The sequence below is a fragment of the Neltuma alba genome, unplaced genomic scaffold, assembly GCF_004799145.2.
Source record: "Neltuma alba isolate B1F8T4 unplaced genomic scaffold, ASM479914v2 tig00012343_pilon, whole genome shotgun sequence".
Taxonomy (NCBI): domain Eukaryota; kingdom Viridiplantae; phylum Streptophyta; class Magnoliopsida; order Fabales; family Fabaceae; genus Neltuma; species Neltuma alba.
The window spans coordinates 607,384-629,389 of NW_021636852.1; the positions used below are offsets into that span (position 1 = coordinate 607,384).

The 22,006-nt window shown below is 33.7% G+C and overlaps 3 protein-coding genes and 1 pseudogene across 5 annotated transcripts; 1 reads left to right on the forward strand and 3 right to left on the reverse strand.

The window, feature by feature from the left end:
* Window positions 1-4,533: 4,533 nt before the first annotated feature.
* Window positions 4,534-8,757, reverse strand: LOC114726180 (zinc finger BED domain-containing protein RICESLEEPER 2-like). Of its 3 annotated transcripts, none has more exons than XM_028912746.1 (3): window positions 8,412-8,757; window positions 8,240-8,295; window positions 4,534-6,693 (listed from the first exon to the last, which is right to left on the reverse strand). In XM_028912746.1, the coding sequence occupies exon 3, from the start codon at window positions 5,982-5,984 to the stop codon at window positions 4,719-4,721; it is 1,266 nt and encodes a 421-aa protein (XP_028768579.1). In that variant the 5' UTR covers window positions 5,985-6,693; window positions 8,240-8,295; window positions 8,412-8,757; the 3' UTR covers window positions 4,534-4,718. The 3 variants fall into 3 exon arrangements, with proteins under 3 accessions (XP_028768579.1, XP_028768580.1, XP_028768578.1); XM_028912747.1 differs by having other exon boundaries at window positions 4,534-4,746; window positions 4,850-6,693; window positions 8,240-8,757; XM_028912745.1 differs by having other exon boundaries at window positions 8,240-8,757.
* A 5,537-nt stretch (window positions 8,758-14,294) lies between these two features.
* LOC114726164 (carboxylesterase 1-like) lies at window positions 14,295-15,278 on the reverse strand. The gene has a single exon (XM_028912730.1). The coding sequence runs from the start codon at window positions 15,276-15,278 to the stop codon at window positions 14,295-14,297; it is 984 nt and encodes a 327-aa protein (XP_028768563.1).
* Window positions 15,279-15,289: 11 nt separating this feature from the next.
* Window positions 15,290-19,334, forward strand: LOC114726165 (probable carboxylesterase 120; annotated as a pseudogene).
* A 1,324-nt stretch (window positions 19,335-20,658) lies between these two features.
* Window positions 20,659-21,995, reverse strand: LOC114726182 (carboxylesterase 1-like). The gene is made up of 2 exons (XM_028912750.1): window positions 20,965-21,995; window positions 20,659-20,734 (listed from the first exon to the last, which is right to left on the reverse strand). The coding sequence occupies exons 1-2, from the start codon at window positions 21,951-21,953 to the stop codon at window positions 20,707-20,709; spliced, it is 1,017 nt and encodes a 338-aa protein (XP_028768583.1). The 5' UTR covers window positions 21,954-21,995; the 3' UTR covers window positions 20,659-20,706.
* Window positions 21,996-22,006: the final 11 nt, after the last annotated feature.

Genomic DNA, 22,006 nt, shown 5'->3' on the forward strand with positions numbered 1-22,006 from the left:
ATTTTATCCTAAAAAAGAAACTAACTCAAAGCAAGGACTCTTAATCTACATTAAGCACAATTATCATCAAAGGAGCCAAAATCTATGATAAAAACCCTTAAAATGATATGAAATAACATAGAACAATTAGATTCAATCATCAAGGTACTGGATGTATCTTAGAAAATACTTCAAGATGTTACACCTTAACCACCCTAACTTGTTTTATGTTTTGACAAGTCTTTTTGAAAAGGAATATATCTCTAATGGGATAGAGGCATTTATGTATAGGGGTGTTCATGAAGCCCAGTTGCTTGTTATGCCCGTCCAAGTCCGCAAAAAAATGCCCAACCCGCCCTAAATTAAAAAAAAATGGCCCAAAAGAATTATTGGGGATGTTCAAGTTGGGCAAATTGTTGGGCAGGGCTGGGCATCAGGCACGGTATGCTGCCCTGCCCATTTGGCCCTGCCCGTAAAAATGTATATAATTTTATTTGTATATATTTTATTTGCCTCATCTATTTCCTGAATCAAACGCATTGTTGCATCAATATTTAGTGTTCATTATACTTATTTATTTTTGAATGGTTTTCAGAGTTAGAAACTAAAAAAAACAATTAAGTTTAATAACATACAAACAACATTTTTTTGTCATAGTTCACTCCCTCTAGCTACTAAAAAAGGTAGTTTCATAGTATATTAATTAGTAATAACAAAATTAAGGCCAAGTTGTCATTTTAATATAAAATTACATTAGATTATTTAGCGTGACATAAATAATTAGTTAATTAGTATAGTATATTGACTTGTTGGACATGAAAGCCCGTCCTACCCAGCTCGCATTTGCCCAGCCCAAACTTAATAGGGCTTTTCATGGGCAGGACCGGGTAACGGGCTACATTTTCCAGCCCGTTCATTCTTTGGGCTAGGCATCAAGCAAAGGTCCTGCCCTACCCAATCCTACCCATGTGCAGTCCTGGTATGTATTCTATCCTCCTTGCATGGCCAAATCGAGGAGCACTCCTAGACAGTTAATTGTGTCTTCCCGCCAAGGCAATAATCTTGCTCATGAAAGAGTAACTTTCTCACACAAAGTTTTCTTTTTCTTTTCTTTTTTTTTTTTTGCTATGCCTCTCCTGAAGTTTGCTTCTATTACATATGTGATGGGTTTTTCACTTTGTTCTTCATCCTATATATTATTTGGCTCTTTTTCTTTATCATTTTCTTACTGCAAGTGTTAAAGGTATGTGTCCCAATTTGTGCTCACTCATTCCAATGACATGTTATTTATCTTGCTTCAACCATTTAAATCTCCTTCAAGGTGAAATATTGCGCTGCTCACTGTTAATTTCATTCCTATATATACTTGCTGCTTGCTATTTTGAATACCATCGTTGAGTCCTTTCTTTACTTGTGAGACATCTTGGATTTTCCACCGTAACCTCAACAAAATTCTTTTTTTATATAAATGAATGAACAAAAATGTTCTTTTTATGTTGTGTGAGGCTTTTAGAACCTTCACACAATTAAATGATTGTTATTCCATCTGAGTTTATGAGAGTTCTCAAAGGAAGTGTAATATGAGTTTCAAAATAAAATGTTTTTTTAAAGCAGTATGAGATTTTGCAGGCTCGAATGATTATTCTTTTATATGATATTATGGGAATCTCCATAGGAAGTTTAGTAAAAAAATTTCTTTCAAATAAGAATAAAGAAATTGTTTTCATAAACTAAAAAAGACAAACCCAGAAAAAAAAAATTTTCTTAAAAGATACCAACCAATTAACACACTTTTTTACTCTAAAACTATATGGGTTTTGATCCCTCTAAAAAGTAGGTAAGTTTTAGGTTTTATTCTAAGTCAAGTTCAATTTTGTAAACAATTTTTTTCTTTTTATATTTCTCTTTTTTTAAAATAAAAAAGTGTTTCTTTCTTTTATTTATTTTTTGGGTAATTAAAATATTTTTTTAAAAGGCCATATTATTTTTAAAGTCAATTTAGGGTAACATTTTCTTGGACGGGTGTTGTGAGGTGCCCAATACATTTTTCATACACAATTGACTCTGTTTTCATAGAATGTCTTTTATAAAAGGTTTTGAAAATTAACCTCTTAAAATTTTTGTGGTGGCTCTTTCTTTTATTTCTTTTTATCGAAAGACGGGGATTTAGGTGCCACAGCTATTATCATCTACAAAATAATACTCCTCCGGTCCTTAATATAAGACCCATTTAACTAATTTGATTAGATTAAGGAAGTTAGGTAAATTAGTTAATTATAAGAAAAGTGACACATTTTTTCTAAAACACCATAATCATCTTTCTTAATACCTCCTCTCTCTCTTTTACTTGATTATGGTTGGGGGAGTATCCATAGGGGCAATTTAGAGAATATTAAAAAATATGAGAAATAGGTCTTATATTTGGGACCAAAACCAACTCAAGAATTGGGTCCTATATTAAGGACCGGAGGAGTATAATTTTCTATAGCAAAACAAATAAAATAATTTTTGTCACTAATAGTCTATATCGTTGCTAAATTTCCTCTTTCTTCTCGAGCTAGACATACGTTTGGAATATACTCCAACGAATTTCAAATAATATTAAGCATGAAACTACATTAGATTAGCAAATTCATTTGGAATCAATTATCTATTGTACCGCAACTTCAACTGAGAACGAGTGGGGAAACTCAAGCTCTAGTTTTATCAGTTCATCTTATTTTCACACTACGGTTCCAGTTATGGTGGTCTCACCAACTAGCCTCTAAAAAATGATTCAGGAAATTTATTTCTTTTGGAAGCCTACTGCAGTAAACAAAATGCTCCGTACTGTTCTTGAAAAATGCTATCGTTTACTAGTCTATTTGAACAAATGCTACTTTCTTTCCATGAATTTGCTAAATCTTGATTCGTTATATTTGGTCTAATTCAACTTTGATATGGTGAGTGAAGTGTCCTTTAACATTAACATCATTCACTCCATCAATCAGACTCTGATCTTTGGTATGGATTTGGAATCGCTTTCAATATAAATTTAGGTTAGCTTAAAATATATATTGGCCAGCTTGATGCTACACCACAAATATATCTTCATTCTATAGGAAAAGAAAAGGGATCCATCCGTCATATTCCGTGTTGATCTTAATACCGTAGTAAAAAACAATCAGATCGAACCAACTAGTTCAACCAGAAAGTGAATCGGCCAACGATCTGATTTGATTTGAAAATTAATTGGTCATGAATTGAACTGGTATCAAACCAAGGCGAACCAGTAAAAACCGATATAACCGGTTTGAGTGATTATGTTACTATTAGTCTTATTTTTTCTTATTTAGTTCCTAATATCTCAATCAATATAAATTTAAATGACTTTTAATAATAATTTGGGAAAATTCCAGAAAAGGTCCCTCGAATATATGAAATCCCAGATTGGGTCCTGGAATTTCCAAAATGACAGAAAGGGTCAGTGACCCAATCTGTCATTTGGCAAATCAAGAGGAATTGACAATTTTGCCCTCATTTGTATTCATTCACTACAATGATTTAAGAAATCACTATAAGGGTTTAAGCATTACCTAGATTCATATAGCGAATAACTACTCGTTTTTTCATATTCAGGTGTCTTGTTATTAACTACAACTAATTTTGTAATCACTAGAACAATGTAAGTATTACCTAGATTCGTGTAGAGAATAACTATTCACTTTTTCATAGTCAGGGACCTTATTATTAACTACAACTAATCTTGTAATTATTAACTACAACTAATATTGTAATCACTAGAACAGTGTAAGCGTTACCTAGATTTGTGTAGAGAATAACTATTCACTTAGTCAGGGGCAAAATTGTCAATTGGTCTTAATTTCACAAATGACAGATTGGGTCATTGACCCTTTCTGTCATTTTGGAAATTCCAGGACCCAATCTGGGATTTCATATATTCGAGGGACCTTTTCTGGAATTTTCCCTAATAATTTTGGTATCAATAATTATTAATTTTAGCTATTAAGAAATTATAAAGATCAAAATTCTCAATATTGTTGTACTTTGTTATTGCTACAATCAAACTATTGTTATTTTTTTTATATTTTTTTATTAGTTATTATTAATGATGTTGTCTTTTGTTATTTTTAATTATATTATATTATTTTAATATGACCGGTTTGATCCTAAATTGATCCCAATTTGACCCATTAACTCTTGAATCACTACCTTAACCGGTCTATCTTTCATTCCTTGCTTAGTGCACATTAATGTGGCCTAAAGGTATCTGTCAAGACGTCCTTCCAAATTTCACATATTGCATGGGTAAAAGTTCAAAAGTTAGACACGGGAGAAGATTCACGACGGTTTGTCCTGCAACTTCACGTAATGGGATCGGAACAGCCTCGCCTGATAAATAATATGGGCTGACTTTTTGAGCCCATGTCTCATCCTCTCCCGAATAGAACAGGGACAGATTCGGGGATGGTTCGTCCGGCAACTTCAAATAAAACAACATAACCCGGTTCATGGGAGGACCATGATGATTTCTAAAACAACACAAGCCTGTATTGCAACCCAATTTCCCGATTAAGTTCACGAGTACATAATTATAAAACAATACCACCACAACAAAACCCAATTCATCCAGATATCAAGTCCAAATCAAAATAACCAAGACGCAATTCGTTCAATCAAAGTGACAAGCAACATTACTTAAAAATTCAACATCTACTAGTTCTTCGGTTCTTCATTCTTCATCTGACACATAAGCTTCTAATTCTTCTGCAGGAAACAAAGCGAAAAGAACAATTATTACTATTGAATAGATAAACTTGAACCGGAAAAAAAAAAAAAAGAATCAAATAAAACAAATAATAGGTATTACCATCTACCACATTCTCAGTGTCATTGAAGTTATTAATATCAAATCCTTTTAGTTTTGATGTCAATGGAGATAACCAATTTTTTACACAAATCAGTGCCTCAACCATTTTTGGGGATAGGGATCTTTTGAATTCATCAATGACACGACCTCCCATACTAAATGCAGATTCTGAAGACACAGTGGAGATAGGCATGGCCAAAACATCACGTGCAATCAATGAAAGAACTTTGTACCTAGCAGCATTCAGTTTCCACCATGCCAAAATATCAAAATTAGGGTCATGTGCTTCAGCTAACTCAATTTTAAGATACTTTTCCACCTCTGCATACTTATTTGTGTGATTCTTGGTCTCAATTTCAGCAAGAAACCTTTCCATTGGAGTCACATAACCAAACAAAGTTAAACGACTACTTTCACTTGTTACTTGCGTTTGACTGTGACTTTGAATCTGAGACGCATCAAGACAACTTGAATAATGATCATACAAACGGTACAAAACATCTAAGACTTTACTTGACAAGGCTCCACGTTGTGCAGCATCAAGACACATATCCTTGAAAGCAAACTCCAAATATTTCATTTTAAACCGAGGGTCAAGTACTACTGCTATCAGCAACAAAGGATTAAGGTCTTCCAACTTCCCCCAATACTCATTGAACTTGCTTTGCATCCTCTTGGCCATGTTACCCATCAAAGAATTGTGATCATTTGCACTTTCATTTAGATTATCAAGCACATCAACCATATGTTGGAAACACACATTTGAGGTCACGGAAAGTGATCCTGAAAATTGCAAAGTGGAGCTGTAGAATACCTCCAAAAAGCTAACAAAATCTTTTGCATCTTTCCAATCCACAGTACTAGGAGGACCAATTAATTTTTCCTCTAAGAAACTATTTATGTAATCCTCATCTTCTTGCTCCATCCTTTCAAAACCACTGCTAAATTTAATGGCATTCTCCAACATCATGTAAGTTGAATTCCACCTAGTTGAGCAATCCATGCTTAGCAGACTCTTTGAATCAATTTTCATTTGCTCCACAAGCTCTTTGAATTTACAAAACCTTATCGGCGAAGATCTAACACATTTAATGGCATTCCAAATGCTTTCAATGCACTTGTGCATATCCTTCATACCATCGCAAACAATCAAGTTCGAAAAATCTACAAAACACCGCAAGTGCAAAAAGTCCCCATCACATACCAGACCATTCCATTGTTTCAAAACCTTATTCAAAGATGTTATTGCAGCATTGTTCCAAGAAGCATTATCAATTGTGATAGTAAATACATTATCAATGCTCCAAGACGATAAGCATTTCTCAATTTCTTTTGCAATTGTATCACCTCTATGGTTCTCAACTACACAGAAATTCAAGATTCGCTTCTAATATGCCCAATCCTCCTCAATCCAGTGCGCAGTGAGGCACACATAGTTGGAATCTTGGTTGGATATCCAAGTCTCTATAGTAAGGGAAACACGAACCTTCAATTTTTTAAAATACCTATTCAAATTTCTTGCTTCTTCAAAATACAACTTCAAGCAATCCCTAATAACCATCGCTCTTGAGGGGATTTGAAAGTAAGGCTGTAACTCTCTCTTAGATTTCTAAAACCCTCACTTTCCACAATTTGAAAAGGAATTTCATCCAATATCAAAAATTTTGCAAGTGCTTTTCGGCACGGTTCTTGATTAAATGAATGGTAGGTTTCGCTGGACCCTTGTTGAGAACCTGACAACAGTGATTGTGTCAAGTCGTTAGCTCTGGCCAGATTCTCAGTTTCAGGATCTCCTTCAGTTGTCCGAATGTTTTCTTGAGGAGTATGCGTAGTAGTCATCTTTCCTGACAATGTGAACAGCACTTCGATACCAAATGATCAAAATCAGAATTAAAAACCATCATGAAAAAATATTTTTTGTGTGGAATAAAGGAATAAACAGATGAATAACAACAATCAACCCATCATGCACAAGTGATAGAATACAAAACCGATGTCTAATGTTACAATTGAAAACAGGGTGTGAAACCCTCCCATGTAATACTCCTCTTTCCTGCTAAATTATCTTCAGCAAAACTTTCACTCTTAAATTGGGAAAATTTTGTCTCTATTTGTCTTCTCAGTTGGTGTTTCTCCTCTTCTAGTAGGTTATGATTCTTTTTCCTCTTGAATTTTTTTCCACTACAACAATCCTTTTAAACGAGTGCATGATTGTAACGATACTCTACCATTGATTTGGTGTTGAATTTCATATTCTGATTGTACCCTGTTTCTTTTTTTCCTCATTACACCGTATCCTTTGCATTACTGTAATTTTTGTACCATCACAACTCAGCACTCCCTCCTTTTTTCTTGCATTCCCGTAGATCCATCTTATATTTTGTTAGGACCCCTTTTAGAGACCTAGGAAGATACATGAAACGGGAAAATTATTTTTTGGTTGGGCAGAAGTTTGACTTGCTATTTTGAAGAAAGAAGTAGAGAGTAAAGTAGCTATAGGACTGCTATAGTCAAAGTCTATGAGTTGGGGGCTGTGAAAGTCATTTTAGGTCTATAAATCTTCCTTTTTGGTTGAGCAAGGGGGCAGGGAAGAATTTTGAGAAGTGTGGCTAACGCCTTTGGTGGGAGAGAGCCAAGCCTCTCAAAAGATTGGTATCCTGTGTGTTGTATCTTGTGAGAGTTGTGTCTGAGTGTATTGTATCTTTTGTTTGCCATATATTGTGTTGTAATCATCTTTTATGCAGTAAAAGTATTATTAATATTAAGTATCCCCATTCTGTGTTGTATATTTTTTGTTTTTACTCTGTTTATAAGCTTCTTTAGGAGAGGGTTCTATCAAATTTATTAATTTCTTCGTCTTTATCGCAAAGTATTATGATCATGTTTATGATCTGAATTACGTGATGTGTTCATTTTTTATTGTCTTAAACTCCCAAAATTTTCATTAATTTTCTACGTTGTTAAATTAATAAAGCAATGGTATAATAAGGTTTGATCATAGGGTTTCAGTCTTTAATCCAAGGTTCTGACTTATCGCTATGTAGAAAGGAAACAAAATTTCTATAGTTTTATTCTGATAGACTGCATAATCTATCTACACTCCATTCATTTGCAAGAATGACAAAGGATCAACTAAGTTTATATCGTTATTTTGGACCTCATCTGTATCCTTGAGTTATTGATGCATTATTTATACAACGGGTTTTATGAGCTAGGCACTCTGACAGGTTGAATATTGTAATATCCAAGTTCAACGTCGAGAAGGCATAACGTGATGCATATTAATTAAATGAAGTATATCAGATCACTAAATACCAGTTTCGCACCAGAACTTGAAAAATATCAACAACGGGGATGAGAAGAAAGAGCAAATTAAAGATAGTGACTTACCCAAATGCCCCAAATGAATAAAGACGAGAGCTTTAGAGAAAATCAAAGCATGATGGCTTCATAGCTGCAATGGGGTAAGTTGATACAAAGTTGCAGGTGGAAAGAATAATCGATTAAAAACAAATTGCATATGTAAATAGGATAAAAAAGAATGGTACTTCACCAAAATTACAAGTGGGAAGGAATTTCAGGCCGTTCAGCACTACTCTGCTCACTACCAGTCTCCCAGAGCACTAAAGCAGAGACGGTATGGGTTCGGGCGGCGGCGGGGTGAGATAAATGGCTTGGCCAGTCGGTGAGAGAGCAACGCCGGTGACTGTGAAAGGGCAGAGGCGAGAGACAGAGCACGATGAGCAAGAACCAGTAAGAGAGGAACACCGGTGAATGTGAAAGGCGAGAGGCGAGGCAGAGCGCGATGAGCTAGCGGCGAGATTAATCTGCTAAAGCTTAGAAGTCTAAAACCTAAAAGGTAACTAAGGAAGTAAGCATACCGGGACGGGACAGCGCAGTGACATCGTCGTCCCGTCCCGGCCGTCATCTACCATGGTTGCCTTGCGCGGGAGGATACGGTGGTGGCGCCTCGCTGGTGAGTGCTGATGACCATTCCAATTTAATTTAATTAATTTTGTCAATATTTATAAATTAATTATCTAATTATCGTCGTGAGAATAGTTTTTGTCAACGGTTCACTTCCAGGTGTTAGTTTTAGATATTGTTGCAATGCTATTAAACCCTGATTTAGACTTTTAATCTTTCTTATTCAAGTTTTGGAGTTTCATGAAACTTGGTGTTGGGCTTTTGTGTGCTATTCTTTTTTGTTAAGGATAAATAATTATTTATCACTCATAAATAGTACAATATAAATTTATTGTATATCAATATTGATATTGATTTTTTTTTTGGCCAAGTGTATGAATATTGATGTTGATATTGGAAACAAACCAACAAAAGGTGGCCTGGTATATTGGTAAATATAGACTAAGGGAAAACAATTAAGGGTTGGACAAGAAATCAATACATTTTTAAAAAATAAAATAGAGAAAAAAACTGAATATATGAAATGATTCAATATATTGATGTGCTTTAATTTTGAATTCAAATATTTTTTGGTGGTAAAACGCAAATCAGCACAAGCAAGCAAGAAATCATGATCACTGGTGAAAGAACATTTTTTTAATTTTATTCTATTGCATTTTTTGTTTGAAATTCAAACTTCTCTAAATTACTCACAACATTCCCTTCACCGTCAAAACTAACGATTTGTTCATTTCTCATTCCCAAAACTCTTACAAGTTAAGTTGTGAAACTCATTTTAATTTTACTCTTCCGATGTCTAATATAAGACCCATTTAACTAATTTGATTAGATTAAAAAAGTTAGGTAAGTTAGTTAATTATAAGAAAAGTGACATAGGAAAAATACCATAATCATCTTTTTTAATACCTCATCTCCTTTTTCTACTTAATTATGGTTGAGGGAGTATCCATAGGGGTAATTTAGAGAAAATTGATAAATATAATAAATGGATCTTATATTTAGGACTAAAACCAACTTAAGAATTTGATCTTATATTAAGGATCGGAGGCATATTATTCAAAAGTTATAGATGTGAGGAGATTGGTCCAAATAGGCCTTTTACGTTGGCACCAACCAGCTGGCTCATTTAAAATTAATCCAACACATAAATATAATAACATTAATAACAATTGGGATTTAAATTATTTTTCAATTCATGGTACCACCATTGAAGTACTGAAACTGTTTTTTGCACGTTGAGTTATTGGTTTGCGTCCCCAAGAACACAGACGCTAGCTATCATCTTCAACGTGATGTTGGGGACTCTCGTTTAACTCTCAATGAAACTCTTACACCAATTCCTCTTCACAGTTTATATGGTGTTAAAGAGTTAGTTTTTTTTTTTTTTTTTAACTCTTTCCCTAAACTCAATACGTGTTGATTATTCATTTTTCATTTTGTTGGTTTTTTTTTTTTTGCTAGGTAGAGCTAGATATTTTTTTTATGGAAAGTAATCCTATTTAAAACACTATTAGGTATTAAAGTCCCATTTGATATGAAATATTAAAAATTAAAAATTGAGATTGAGAAAATATCTTAAAATAGTGTTTAGCATGAAAGATCACTTATTACATGGATTTGATTAATTCCATATAACAAACAATTTCTCATACTAAATACTATTTTAATAATTTTTCTCAACTGCAATCTTAATCTTTATCCCTAATTTTTAATACCTTGTACCATACGGGACTTAAATATAAGTACACTGAGAATTCCAACCTTCACTGTTGGACACTTGCCGAAACTTGGATTTAATAAGAAGTTTCAATGCGTTTCGTTAGTTATTATGTCCCCTTTATTTTTTTCTTAGTTACACTACTTTGATTGATTTGAACAAGAAAAAATAGTGAAAAAAAAATTAAGAATTGAAAAGTTGTGTACAGAACTCGTTTACAAAAATTATTGTTATTTGCTTATCAATTAGAAAAAGTTGTAAATAAAGACCCCCTAATATATAAAATAGCAATCAGGGACCCTGAATTTAGAAATTGTTCACAAGGACCCGGTCCCAATTTGTAATTATGAAATCATGATCAAATTACCAAAATACCCCTCTTTAATTTTTTTTATTTTATAAAAAAACACCACTGCCTCTCCGGAATCCGACCGTCGGCGCCAGAGCTTCGACAGCCGGAATCTAGCCGTCGGTCGGTTCCGGTCATTGCCGGCGGCCTTTTTGTTTTTTTTTTGCAACTGTTTTTTTTTTTAAATAAGGGGGAAGTGAGGTTGGGGGGATTTGATCCCCCAACCTAATGCTTCCCAAAATTAGGAATGACCATCGAGCCAACAAATTTTTGCTAACATTATAATACAAAAAAAAATAAGTTAACTCATTTACTCTTGTTCCAGGTGATAACAACAATACATTTAGAAATAACAAGTTCTGATTGTAAAATAACACGTCTGGAATGAAAATTTAACAATATGTTTTTTTTATAACAACAAATTTTGTTGTAGGTGATAACAACAATACATTTGAAAATAACAAGTTCTGATTATAAAATAATAAGTCTGAGATTAAAATTTAACAACACGTTTTTTTTTATAACAACACACTTTATTTTAGGTGATAACAACAATACATTTGGAAATAACAAGTTCTGATTATAAAATAATAAGTCTAGAATTAAAATTTAACAACACGTTGTTTTAGAAAATTATTTATATTATGATTTTGGAAAATAAATTATTTATAACTTATAAAAATATTTTTAATATATTTATTTTTTCTAAAAAATACTTTTTAATCTATATATCTATACAACTCATTATAAGTTAAACTACTTCTTAGAAATTATGAAGCATTTATAATTAAGTATTTTTAATCTATAAATCATAGTATAAATTTTTATATTATTTCATTCTTTAAATATTAAAATTTATTATTAAGTATTTAAATATTATAGTATAATTTATTATTTCATTCTTTAAATATTAAAAATAGTTTTTATATTTAAAGAATAAAATAGTATTTTTAATTATAAATTAGAGATAAATTTCATTTATAAATTTAAGCAATCAAAAAGTATTTTTAATCTACAATAAATTGTACTATTTATAATTTATAAGAAGTAGTTTGATTTATAATGAGTTGTATAGATATATAGATTAAAAAAATTTTAAAAAAATTAAAAAAGTGTGTTGTCATTTGCCCTAAATTTTATTTATAAATTTGAACAATAAAAAGTATTTTTAATCTATAATAAATTACACTTCAAGTTCTTATTATAAATTGGAGATAAAAATTATTTTTTTGCAAATTAAATAGATTAAAAATGCTTTTTATAAGTTATAAATAATTTATTTTTCAAAAGTATAAAATAATTAATTGTTATAAAAAAAACGTGTTGTTAAATTTTAATTCTAGATTTCTTATTTTATAATCAGAACTTGTTATTTTCAAATGTATTGTTGTTATCACTTGGAATAAAATGTGTTGTTATATAAAAAAAAGGTGCTGTTAAATTTTAATTCCAAACTAGTTATTTTATAATCAGAACTTGTTATTTCCAAATGTATTGTTATCACCTGAAACAAAGTGTGTTGTTATTAAAAAAACGTGTCGTTAAATTTTAATCCCAGACTTGTTATTTTATAATCAGAACTTGTTGTTTTCAAATGTATTGTTGTTATCACCTGCAACAAAATTTGTTGTTATAAAAAAAACATATTGTTAAATTTTCATTCCAGACGTATTATTTTACAATCAGAACTTGTTATTTTAAATGTATTGTTATTATCACCTGAACAAGAGTAAATAAGTTAACTTATTTCTTTTTGTATTATAATGTTAGAAAAAATTTGTTTGTTCGATGGTCATTCTTAATTTTGGGAAGCATTAGGTTGGGGGATCAAATCCCCCCAACCTCACTTCCCCCCTATTTAAAAAAAAAACAGTTGCAAAAAAAAAAAAACAAAGGAAGGCCGTCGGCAATGGCCGGAACTGGCCGCCAGCATCGGAGCTCCAGCGGCTGGCAGTCGGGGTGCCGGAGCTCCGGCCGCCGAAGCTCCGGCGCCGACGGTCGGATTTCAGAGAGGCAGTGGTGTTCTTTTTAAAAAAAAAAAAAATTAAAGAGAGGTATTTTGGTAATTTGACTATGATTTCATAATTACAAATTGGGACCGGGTCCTTGTGAGTAATTTCTCAAATTCAGGGGCCTGATTGCCATTTTATATATTGGGGTCTTTATTTGCAATTTTTCCTATCAATTATGGTTAAAACCAATATTAATATTGTAATGGGTCTTTATTGATAATTTTTCTTTTTTTAATGCCTTTTTTTGTTATTTTTCCCTTGGACAATGCTAAAATTTACCTATTGTAACGAGAACAAAAGATTTGAAACTTAATGAAATGAATTTACCTTTGGATTTGTACCTCCTGCTTTAAAAATACACTTCTTTCCTCCCTATTTACTATTTTCATACAAGAACAAATATAGATAAAGGAGAAAGCAAAATATACCTACTCTGTCAGATTTTTTGCTTTTTGTAGCGTGGTCGCCTTGAATTAATGCCGTCCTATTTTAAACCTAACCACCTCCATTTAATACTCTCACCTGAAAGAAATATTATTATAAACAAAAAATAATTATATCTTCAAATTCGAAATATGACATGTAATTAGGGAGAAAATAGAAACTCAGATTAATTAAGACAAGTAAATAATAATAATAAACGCTGACACTTTTTTTTTTGTTTAGCCGAATATTATGATATTTTAGTCAAGCTAAAAGTCAGAAACTATTTTGAAGTATTTGATGGAAACCAAATTATAGTTTCAAAAATATTTTTACAGTTTATAAAAAAATATATAAAAATTTGTCTCGTTTTACGAAAAAGTACTTTTTAAAAGTGATTTTAAAGGTTATCAAATATCTTTTTACAAATAAGAAACCAAAAAACCAACAAAGAGTGTAACCAAACATACAGAGAAACAAACATTTACACGGCAGTACTATTACCTATTAGAAATCTCACCATTACAAATGTAAAGTGACTCGATCAGTCGATCAGCTGATTCCTTTCCTGATAATAGTTAAGAAAATATATATTCGCATTTTTTTTTGCCAACAATATATATTCACATACCTTCTTACAAAAAAAATATCTTCAAATTACCAGCGACAAAAGAAGTCTATCATGTGATTAAGTTATATAGAGCTCGCACAAAAAAAAGAAGAGGAGGAAGAAGAAAGAATAAGCTATGTATAATTTGGAACTCCCATCCACATTAATTAACAGCTTACAAAGTAGATTGTAAGGAATTATTATTTATCGTCTCAATTTTAAACATCAATTACATGACCAGATTTTTTTTTTCTTCTTAAAATATAAAAATATTGAGAAAGATGTTATTTTTATTTATATCGGCATATCATAGCGCGTCTTAAAAGTTAAAACATAAACTTGACTCCAATTTCAAAGATGAACAGATTAAAATCCCAAAAAAATTGCAAAATGGTCAGTAACTGTGATCAACCATGCTTCTTTGATGAAGAAATAAAGTGTTTGAGAGCTTCAATGAATCGCAGAGCCACTGAAGGATCCTCGAACTCTATCCCATGACAGCCTTCCTTCTCAAAATCAGTCACCACCTTCACTCCCTTCTTCTCCATTAATGTCGCCAAATCTCTTCCTCCGTCAACCAGTGGGTCCCCTCCATTCCCACTCACCATCACCATCCATCCCTCTTCTCTTATCTTCTCCATCTTCCCCGGCCAATCCCCGCCCATCGGATTACTGTACTCATGATCACGGTTTGCTCCCACAGGCAAAGCTAACTCCCACAACATGTCAATCACACACAATGGAATCACAGGATTCTTCTCCAGCCTCATTTCTGATTCTGTCCTTTGGATCCCACCGAAGAAGGGTTGGCGCAATATCAGTCCTCTGATCTTCATCGGCTCCAGATCGCCGCTCACTTCCTCAACTACACGCAGGCCTGCGTGGTAGGCGATTGCACCCCCTGCACTGTTCCCCATCACGTAACAATTGGAATAGTCAACGAACTCTCGTAACCAATCATCTGGGCTGGTTGTGATCCAGTGAAGCGCCTCCACGGCATCGTCATAAGCAGCCGGAAGCCGGTGCTCCGGAGCAAGGCGGTACTCCGCAGAGGCAACCACGGCTTCGACGTCGTTTGCCATTCTCGAACAGAAGTCGTGGAAAACAGTGGAAGCAGCGCTGTAAAGGATGAATCCACTTCCATGGAAGAAAATGATGAGAGGGAACTTGTTGGAGGGTTGATTATTCAGTGCTTTGCGAGGTAGGAATAATCGGAGCCAGGTGTTTGATTGGTTTATGGTGAGATCTTTGGTGAGAACAGAGATGGGAAGGTTGGGATCCGAAGTGGGAGATGTTCGTGGATCATGAAGAGGGCGAGTGAGAGTTCCATCAGGATTAAGGCTGATTTGGAGGAACTGATATGGATCAAGGCATTGATCAGATTCTGACATGGGAGCGAGAGATGGTGTACGATTGGGATTTCTCTTTTTCTGTTAATTTGGATGAAGATGAAGATAAGCTGGTTCCGTTTAATATATAGAGGTAGCCTAGTGCTTTTCAACATGATTACTTTTACACCAAGTTAACGATAAGGACTTGATTCCATTGCTTTTTTGTTTTTAAAGCAATTCTAGATTCTAGATATTGACTTTATAGGACTGCGACCGCTCTTAGAAGTGTTCAATTTGTTCTGTCCTGTTTAAGGTGAATTTGGGACAGGATGGGACCAAAAAAATTTTGAGACAGGATAAATACAGAATAGGACGGGATCATCCCGTCCCGGAATATTTTTTTAAAAAAATTATTTATTAATAATTATTATTAAATTATTTATTTTACTTATTAATAATACTCCTCCGGTCCTTAATATAAGACTAATTTAACTAATTTGATTATATTAAGGAAGTTAGGTAAGTTAGTTAATTATAAGAAATATGACACATTTTTCCCAAAACACCACAATCATCTTTCTTAATACCTCATCTCCCTCTTTTACTTGATTATGGCTGAAAGAGTATCTATAGGGGTAATTTAGAGAAAACTGATAAATATAATAAATGGGTCTTATATTTAGGACCAAAACCAAATCAAGAATTGGGTCCTATATTAAGGACCGGAGGAATAATGATTATTTTTATAGTGATTTTTAGTTCTTAAGCTGTTTTATTATCTCAACAAAATTTCATTCCTTCATAAAATAATTCATAAAGCCATTTATATATTTTTTTTATGGTATTTCTTTTTACAGTATTATTTTTATATTTTTTTATATTATATAATTGATCTTTCTATATAATATTTTTTTATAATGTTTTCTTCTTTAGAAGCCCAATAAAAAATAAGCATTATAACACAAAAACATTCATACAAAAAATTATAATGTTTTTTTTTTAAAAAAAAGAGAAAACGGGATGTCCCGGTCCCCTCGAACACAGGACAAAAATCCCGTGCCATCCCTATTTACCGGAATGGGCCTGTCCTTGTCTCATTCACATCTTGTGAACAGTCCTAGCCTCCACTACCACAGTTATTATTGATTACGCAATAAATCAACTCATTAATATAAAAAAATGCTATCTCATATTTTAAATATAAAAGCTAAACATCTCAATTCAATTTATTGTCTCTCAAATTTATAGTTTTTTCTTCAATGTCTTTTTATTGATAGCACGTATAAATATAGTAAAGGGATTTCTATCAAAAAGCAGCTACAATGTACATGATTCGAAACAATGTTATGAAAAAATCAAGATACATTTGTTACATATAACTAAATTTTCTTAATATATATCTAAAAAATTAATTTAACTAATGGAATGCGTCACAAATTAACTTGCACAACCTATAAGCTGACGCAAAATTATATACGCCTTTGAATTTGTGGGTTCTTGTTGACGGTAGAACCTGATTATAAGATAGCAAATTTTGACATGAATTTGAATTATGAATATTGGTTTGTTATATTTAAAGCTGTACCAACAAATCTGTTTCCATTACCCTTACCTTTGAAAAATTTCTTCCAGCGCGTCACATTCATGCTCTTGTGGTATCAAGTATATGAGCAGAATATTTATTATGAAAATCTCAACCTGAGATAGAATAGAGCTTAATATAAACAGGTATAGTAAGTTGAAAGACATATAAACCTATAGCTTTCAAGTTTCAGGTTAATATATATAACCAATTATATGTTTCTAGCACATGCCGCTTTAATTTCTTCCCGTTAAGCGAACACAAAACAATTAAGGACATGTTTGGACCTCAAAAATTATATGGGCATGTGTGAACCTCAATTTGGGGGCTTTCGCGGCTTTTTTGGTATTTGGGTGGGGCTAAAAGCCCAACTACTTCTGGCTAAAATAAGAATGCATTTCAACGCTAAGGAGAGTTGCTTATGGAGCATTTAGCGAGGCAATTTACTGTTAGGCTTGCACTAATGCTCATTCAAAACACACCTACCCACATCTACCCTTCACTTTTTCCCCTACTCTTCTCCCTTCACTTATTATAATTAGTTATGTGATTTTATTTATCTTAATTACAGACCAAATGAAATTTAATTTATATTTATGTTTGTCCATTTATATATTTAATTATCTACAATGTGTTTTCAAATTTTTTTTGGTAACAAGTATTTTTATTTTATAATTTCACAAAAAAACTATGTTTATTTTATTATAATAATTTTAGGTTTTTTTTAACTATTTTCACATTAAAAACACATAATATCAAACATTAGTATTCAATAAAGTCCATGTTTTTTTTAGTCATTTTGTAACTAAACTTACTTTTTTATTCATCATCCAAACAAGCTTTAGTTTTTCCAACTAAGTTTTTATAAGTACTAATCTAAACATAAATCACATTATATTAACTGACTTTTATTCTAACTTTAGTTTATAAAAGTTAGTTTTGCTGCCACTATTTCAAATACACCATAAATAAACCGCTGGGATATCATCAATTTGATATGAATATCTATGAAATTAAATCATATTTTTTGAATCCTAGAAGAGTTAAATCATTCTCTAGTACTAGCTCTGGTTCTTAATATAAAAACTAGTTAGAAAATATATTTTATCTTAAATATAAGTCCTCAATCAACTGTCTCTTAAATTTATAATGTTTTCTCTAAAATACCCTCATTGATATTTGTTAAGGGTTTCATCAAGTGATGGTTTTAATGCACATAATTAAAGAAGATAGTTTAGAAAAATGAATACACATTTGTTACAATTAACAACTTAACTAATTTATTTAATTTTCTCAAATTTATTATCTAATTCTTATATTAAGAATTAGAAGTAATAGTATCTATATAACGGCCAAAGCCACCGCAATATACAATTCGTCTTAATGACTCGTGATGTTGACAATAATACCCATATAAACACGAGATTGAAGGCAATCCTATTAGAAAATAGAAGCAAGTAGGTAGATGGATTTGGGTAATAAGTGTCTTCATTTCATGCAAAGAAATTATAGCAATCCCAGACTCGAACTCTATACATCTCCATATCAGAATCTGCAGAATCCATTGATCCTTACCAGTTTCTCCACATCGTCCTCAATCCTAATGGCACTCTATCTCGGTTGTCCGCGGAGCCCCGTACATCTCCCACATCTGATGCCAACCTTCTTATATGTCTTGTTCTTTCCAAGGATATCACCATTAACCAATCAAACAACACCTGGGTTCGAATATTCCTGCCTCGCAAAGCACTGGATAATCATCTCCCCAACAAGAACAAGTTTCGTCTTATTGTTTACTTCCATGCTGGTGGTTTCATCTCTTACAATGCAGCTTCTACTGTTGTCCACAACTTCTGTTCGAGGATGGCAAACGACATCCAAGCTGTGGTTGCCTCCGTGGAGTACCGCCTTGCTCCGGAGCACCGGCTTCCAGCGGCTTATGACGATGCCGTGGAGGCGCTTCACTGGATCAAAACCAGACCTAACGATTGGTTAAGAGAGTTCGTTGACTATTCTAGTTGTTACATAATGGGGCATATAGCGCAGGGGCTACAATTGCCTACCACGCAGGATTGCGTGTAGCCGAAAAAGGTCGGGATCTTGAGCCGATGGAGATCAAAGGTCTGATATTGCGTCACCCATTTTTTAGTGGAACTCAGAGGACGGGGTCAGAAGTGAGGCTAGAGAAGAACCCAGTTTATCCAGTATGTGTGATGGACCCGATGTGGGAGCTGGCGTTGCCTGTGGGAGCGAACCGCGATCACGAGGACTGCAATCCGACTGCCGGAGATGGGCCGGAGGAGATGGAGAAGATAAGGAAGGTGGGGTGGAAGGTGGTGGTGAGTGGGAATGAGGGGGACCCACTGGTTGACAGAGGAAGAGAATTGGCGACATTAATGGAGAGGAAGGGAGTGAAAGTGGTGACTGATTTTGATGATGAAGGTGGTCATGGGGTTGATTTCTTTGGGGATGGTTCGAAGGCTACGCGACTCACTGGGCTTCTAAAAGATTTCATTTCATCGTACGAGGTTTAAAGGCATTCTGTAACTACGTTATTCGCAATATATATGGTACTACTTCCGGTTCTTAATATAACACCATGTTTGACTTTTATTTTGATCCTAAATATAAGACTCCAATTCACTTTGTCTCTCATATTTATATTTTTTTTTTCAAAGTAGTCCTTCTAATAATAATAGTTCTAGTTAATACACTTGATTAGTAAGAATATTTTAGGAAAGACAACACCTATTTAGGACAAATAACTAACTCAACTTACTTCCTTAATCTCCTCAAATTAGTTAACTGACTCTTATAACTAATACCGGAGGTAGTATCATGATGTAATGAATGTGATATACCTGAAGAGAGAGAAATTTGATATGGCGTATCCAACGGAATCAGTATGGAGAAGCACCCGGATTTAATTTCTTTTTATCTTTATTTATTCCAAAAAAATTATTTTAACATATATAGAATATAAAATAGAAATAATCTCTTAACTATCGTTCTTTCAAAAAATATTTTTCTATTTAAAAATAATTAATTAAATATTTTAAATTTAGACCGTTTAAATTAGATATAAATGATCCAGATCTAATAAGTTTAAAATGCTCATCAAGATCTATCTAACTACTTTCTTATTGACCTTCTAATAGTAGTTTGTTTAATAGCTGAAGAATCGTGGCTTCACAAGGAAGATAGTTTGATTTTTCTAAATTTGCTTCAAATTTTGGAAAGTTTAAACTCCAGCTGAGCATCGTTGGGGCAAAAAAAAAAAAAAAACACTCTAGTTCAGTATAGTAAAATTTCACATAGTTTAAACTTATGACATGATTCTCATCAAATTTTAACCATTTAAATTTATTATAAGCAGCCAAGATCCAATATTTAATATTTTTATTTAAAAAATATTTTTTAATAGGTACATAATTCAAAATAAATGTAATATCTTAACTTAAAGTTTTTTTTAAAAAATAATTTTTTATTTAAAAATTACTAGTTAAAAATTTTAAATCTAGACCATGCATTGAGCTTGGGATCAGGTGGGCCTGGAAACAATATAAAGAGGTACGCAGGAGCGCATCTACAAGCTAGAAATATGCTTTAAAATGGTGCGGCAATCTAGTTGAGATTAGTACATTCACTAGTTGTGTGTTATAGTCAAATCGCCTTGTTGAATAGATTGCAATTAGAATTAATTATTCTTAACTGTCTTCTAAATGTTTTGAATAAAGAAAAAGGGAAAAATGATGGGATAGTATAAACTCGTTGAATATATATATATAAAGATCAGGTTACAAATAATTTGGCACTAAAATATTCTTTAGTCGCCTCATTGCTTACAACACACATAAATAGAATATAGGACGTTTCAACAACCCACCACATTATTTTGTCATGTAATCATCTCAAGACTTGCCTTCCTCCTTCCCTGCAATATAATAATGGGGTTTTATTAATTTATATTCATAACACGACATCATCATACGCAGCGTCAAAAAACATAAACTTGATTCCAATCCCGAAAAAGGAGGAGATTGAAATCAAAACAACTTAACAAGGAGAACCATGAAGCTTAGCTTCAGCCTAGCTTCAACCCACAACACCACACACACAGATATAACTCTACACACAGGAACATATACAGAGATTGGTGATCACCCCCACTTATTGGATGAAGAAATGAAGCGTTTGAGGACTCGATTGAGTCGCGAAGCCACTGAGGGATCCACGAACTCTACGCCATGAGTTCCTTGTTCAACAAAATCAGTCACCACCTTCACTCCCTTCTTCTTCATCATCTTCACCACTTCTCTGCCTCTGTCAACCAGTGGGTCCTCCCCATTCCCACTCACCATCACTCTCCACCCCGCCACCCTTATCTTCTCCATCTTCTCCGGTCCACGCGGCGCCGTCGGATTACAGTACTCGTGATCACGGTTTGCTCCTACTGGCAGAGCTAGCTCCCACAACAGGTCACACGCACACATCGGAAGTACTGGATTCTTCTCTAGTCTCATTTCCGACTCCGTCCTTTGGGTCCCGCCGAAGCCGGGTTGATGCAATATCAGCCCTTTGATCTTCATCGGCTCCAAATCATCCTGACCTTTCTCAGCCACACGTAGGCCTGCATGGTAAGCGATTGTAGCCCCTGCGCTATTCCCCATCAAGTAGCAATTGGAATAGTCAACGAACTGTCTCAACCAGCCGTCAGGGCAGGTTTTGATCCAGTGAAGCGCCTCCACGGCATCTTCGTAAGCGGCCGGCAACCGGTGCTCCGGAGCAAGGCGGTAATTTACGGAGGCTACCACCGCTTCGATGTCAGTTGCCATCTTTGAACAAAAGTCATGGACAACGGTGGAAGCTGCGCTGTAGCAGATGAAACCACCTCCATGGAAGTAAACGATAAGAGGAAGCTTCTTGTTGTTGGAGGGATGATGATTGAATAATTTGCGAGGCACAAATAATCGAACCCAGGTGTTGTTCGATTGGTTAATGATGAAATCCTTGGTCAGAACTGCGATGGGAAGGTTGGGATCAGATGTGGCTGGTGTGTGTGGATCTTCAAGGGAGAGAGTGACAGTACCTTCAGGATTGAGTACAATTTGGAGAAGCTGGTAAGGATCAGGCGGTTCAGAAGATTTTGACATGATGAGAGAGTAAAGTCGAGGCTTTTTGAATTATTGATTTGTTACAAAATGAT

Excerpts from the sequence above, each read along its gene's own strand:
- LOC114726180 (XM_028912746.1), bottom strand. The coding sequence starts at position 5,984 with ATGAAGGATATGCACAAGTGCATTGAAAGCATTTGGAATGCCATTAAA.
- LOC114726164 (XM_028912730.1), bottom strand. The coding sequence starts at position 15,278 with ATGTCAGAATCTGATCAATGCCTTGATCCATATCAGTTCCTCCAAATC.
- LOC114726182 (XM_028912750.1), bottom strand. The coding sequence starts at position 21,953 with ATGTCAAAATCTTCTGAACCGCCTGATCCTTACCAGCTTCTCCAAATT. Across the intron at positions 20,735-20,964 it reads TCTTCATCCAATAAGTGGGG|GGAAGGAGGAAGGCAAGTCT; the intron begins GTGATCACCAAT and ends ATTATATTGCAG.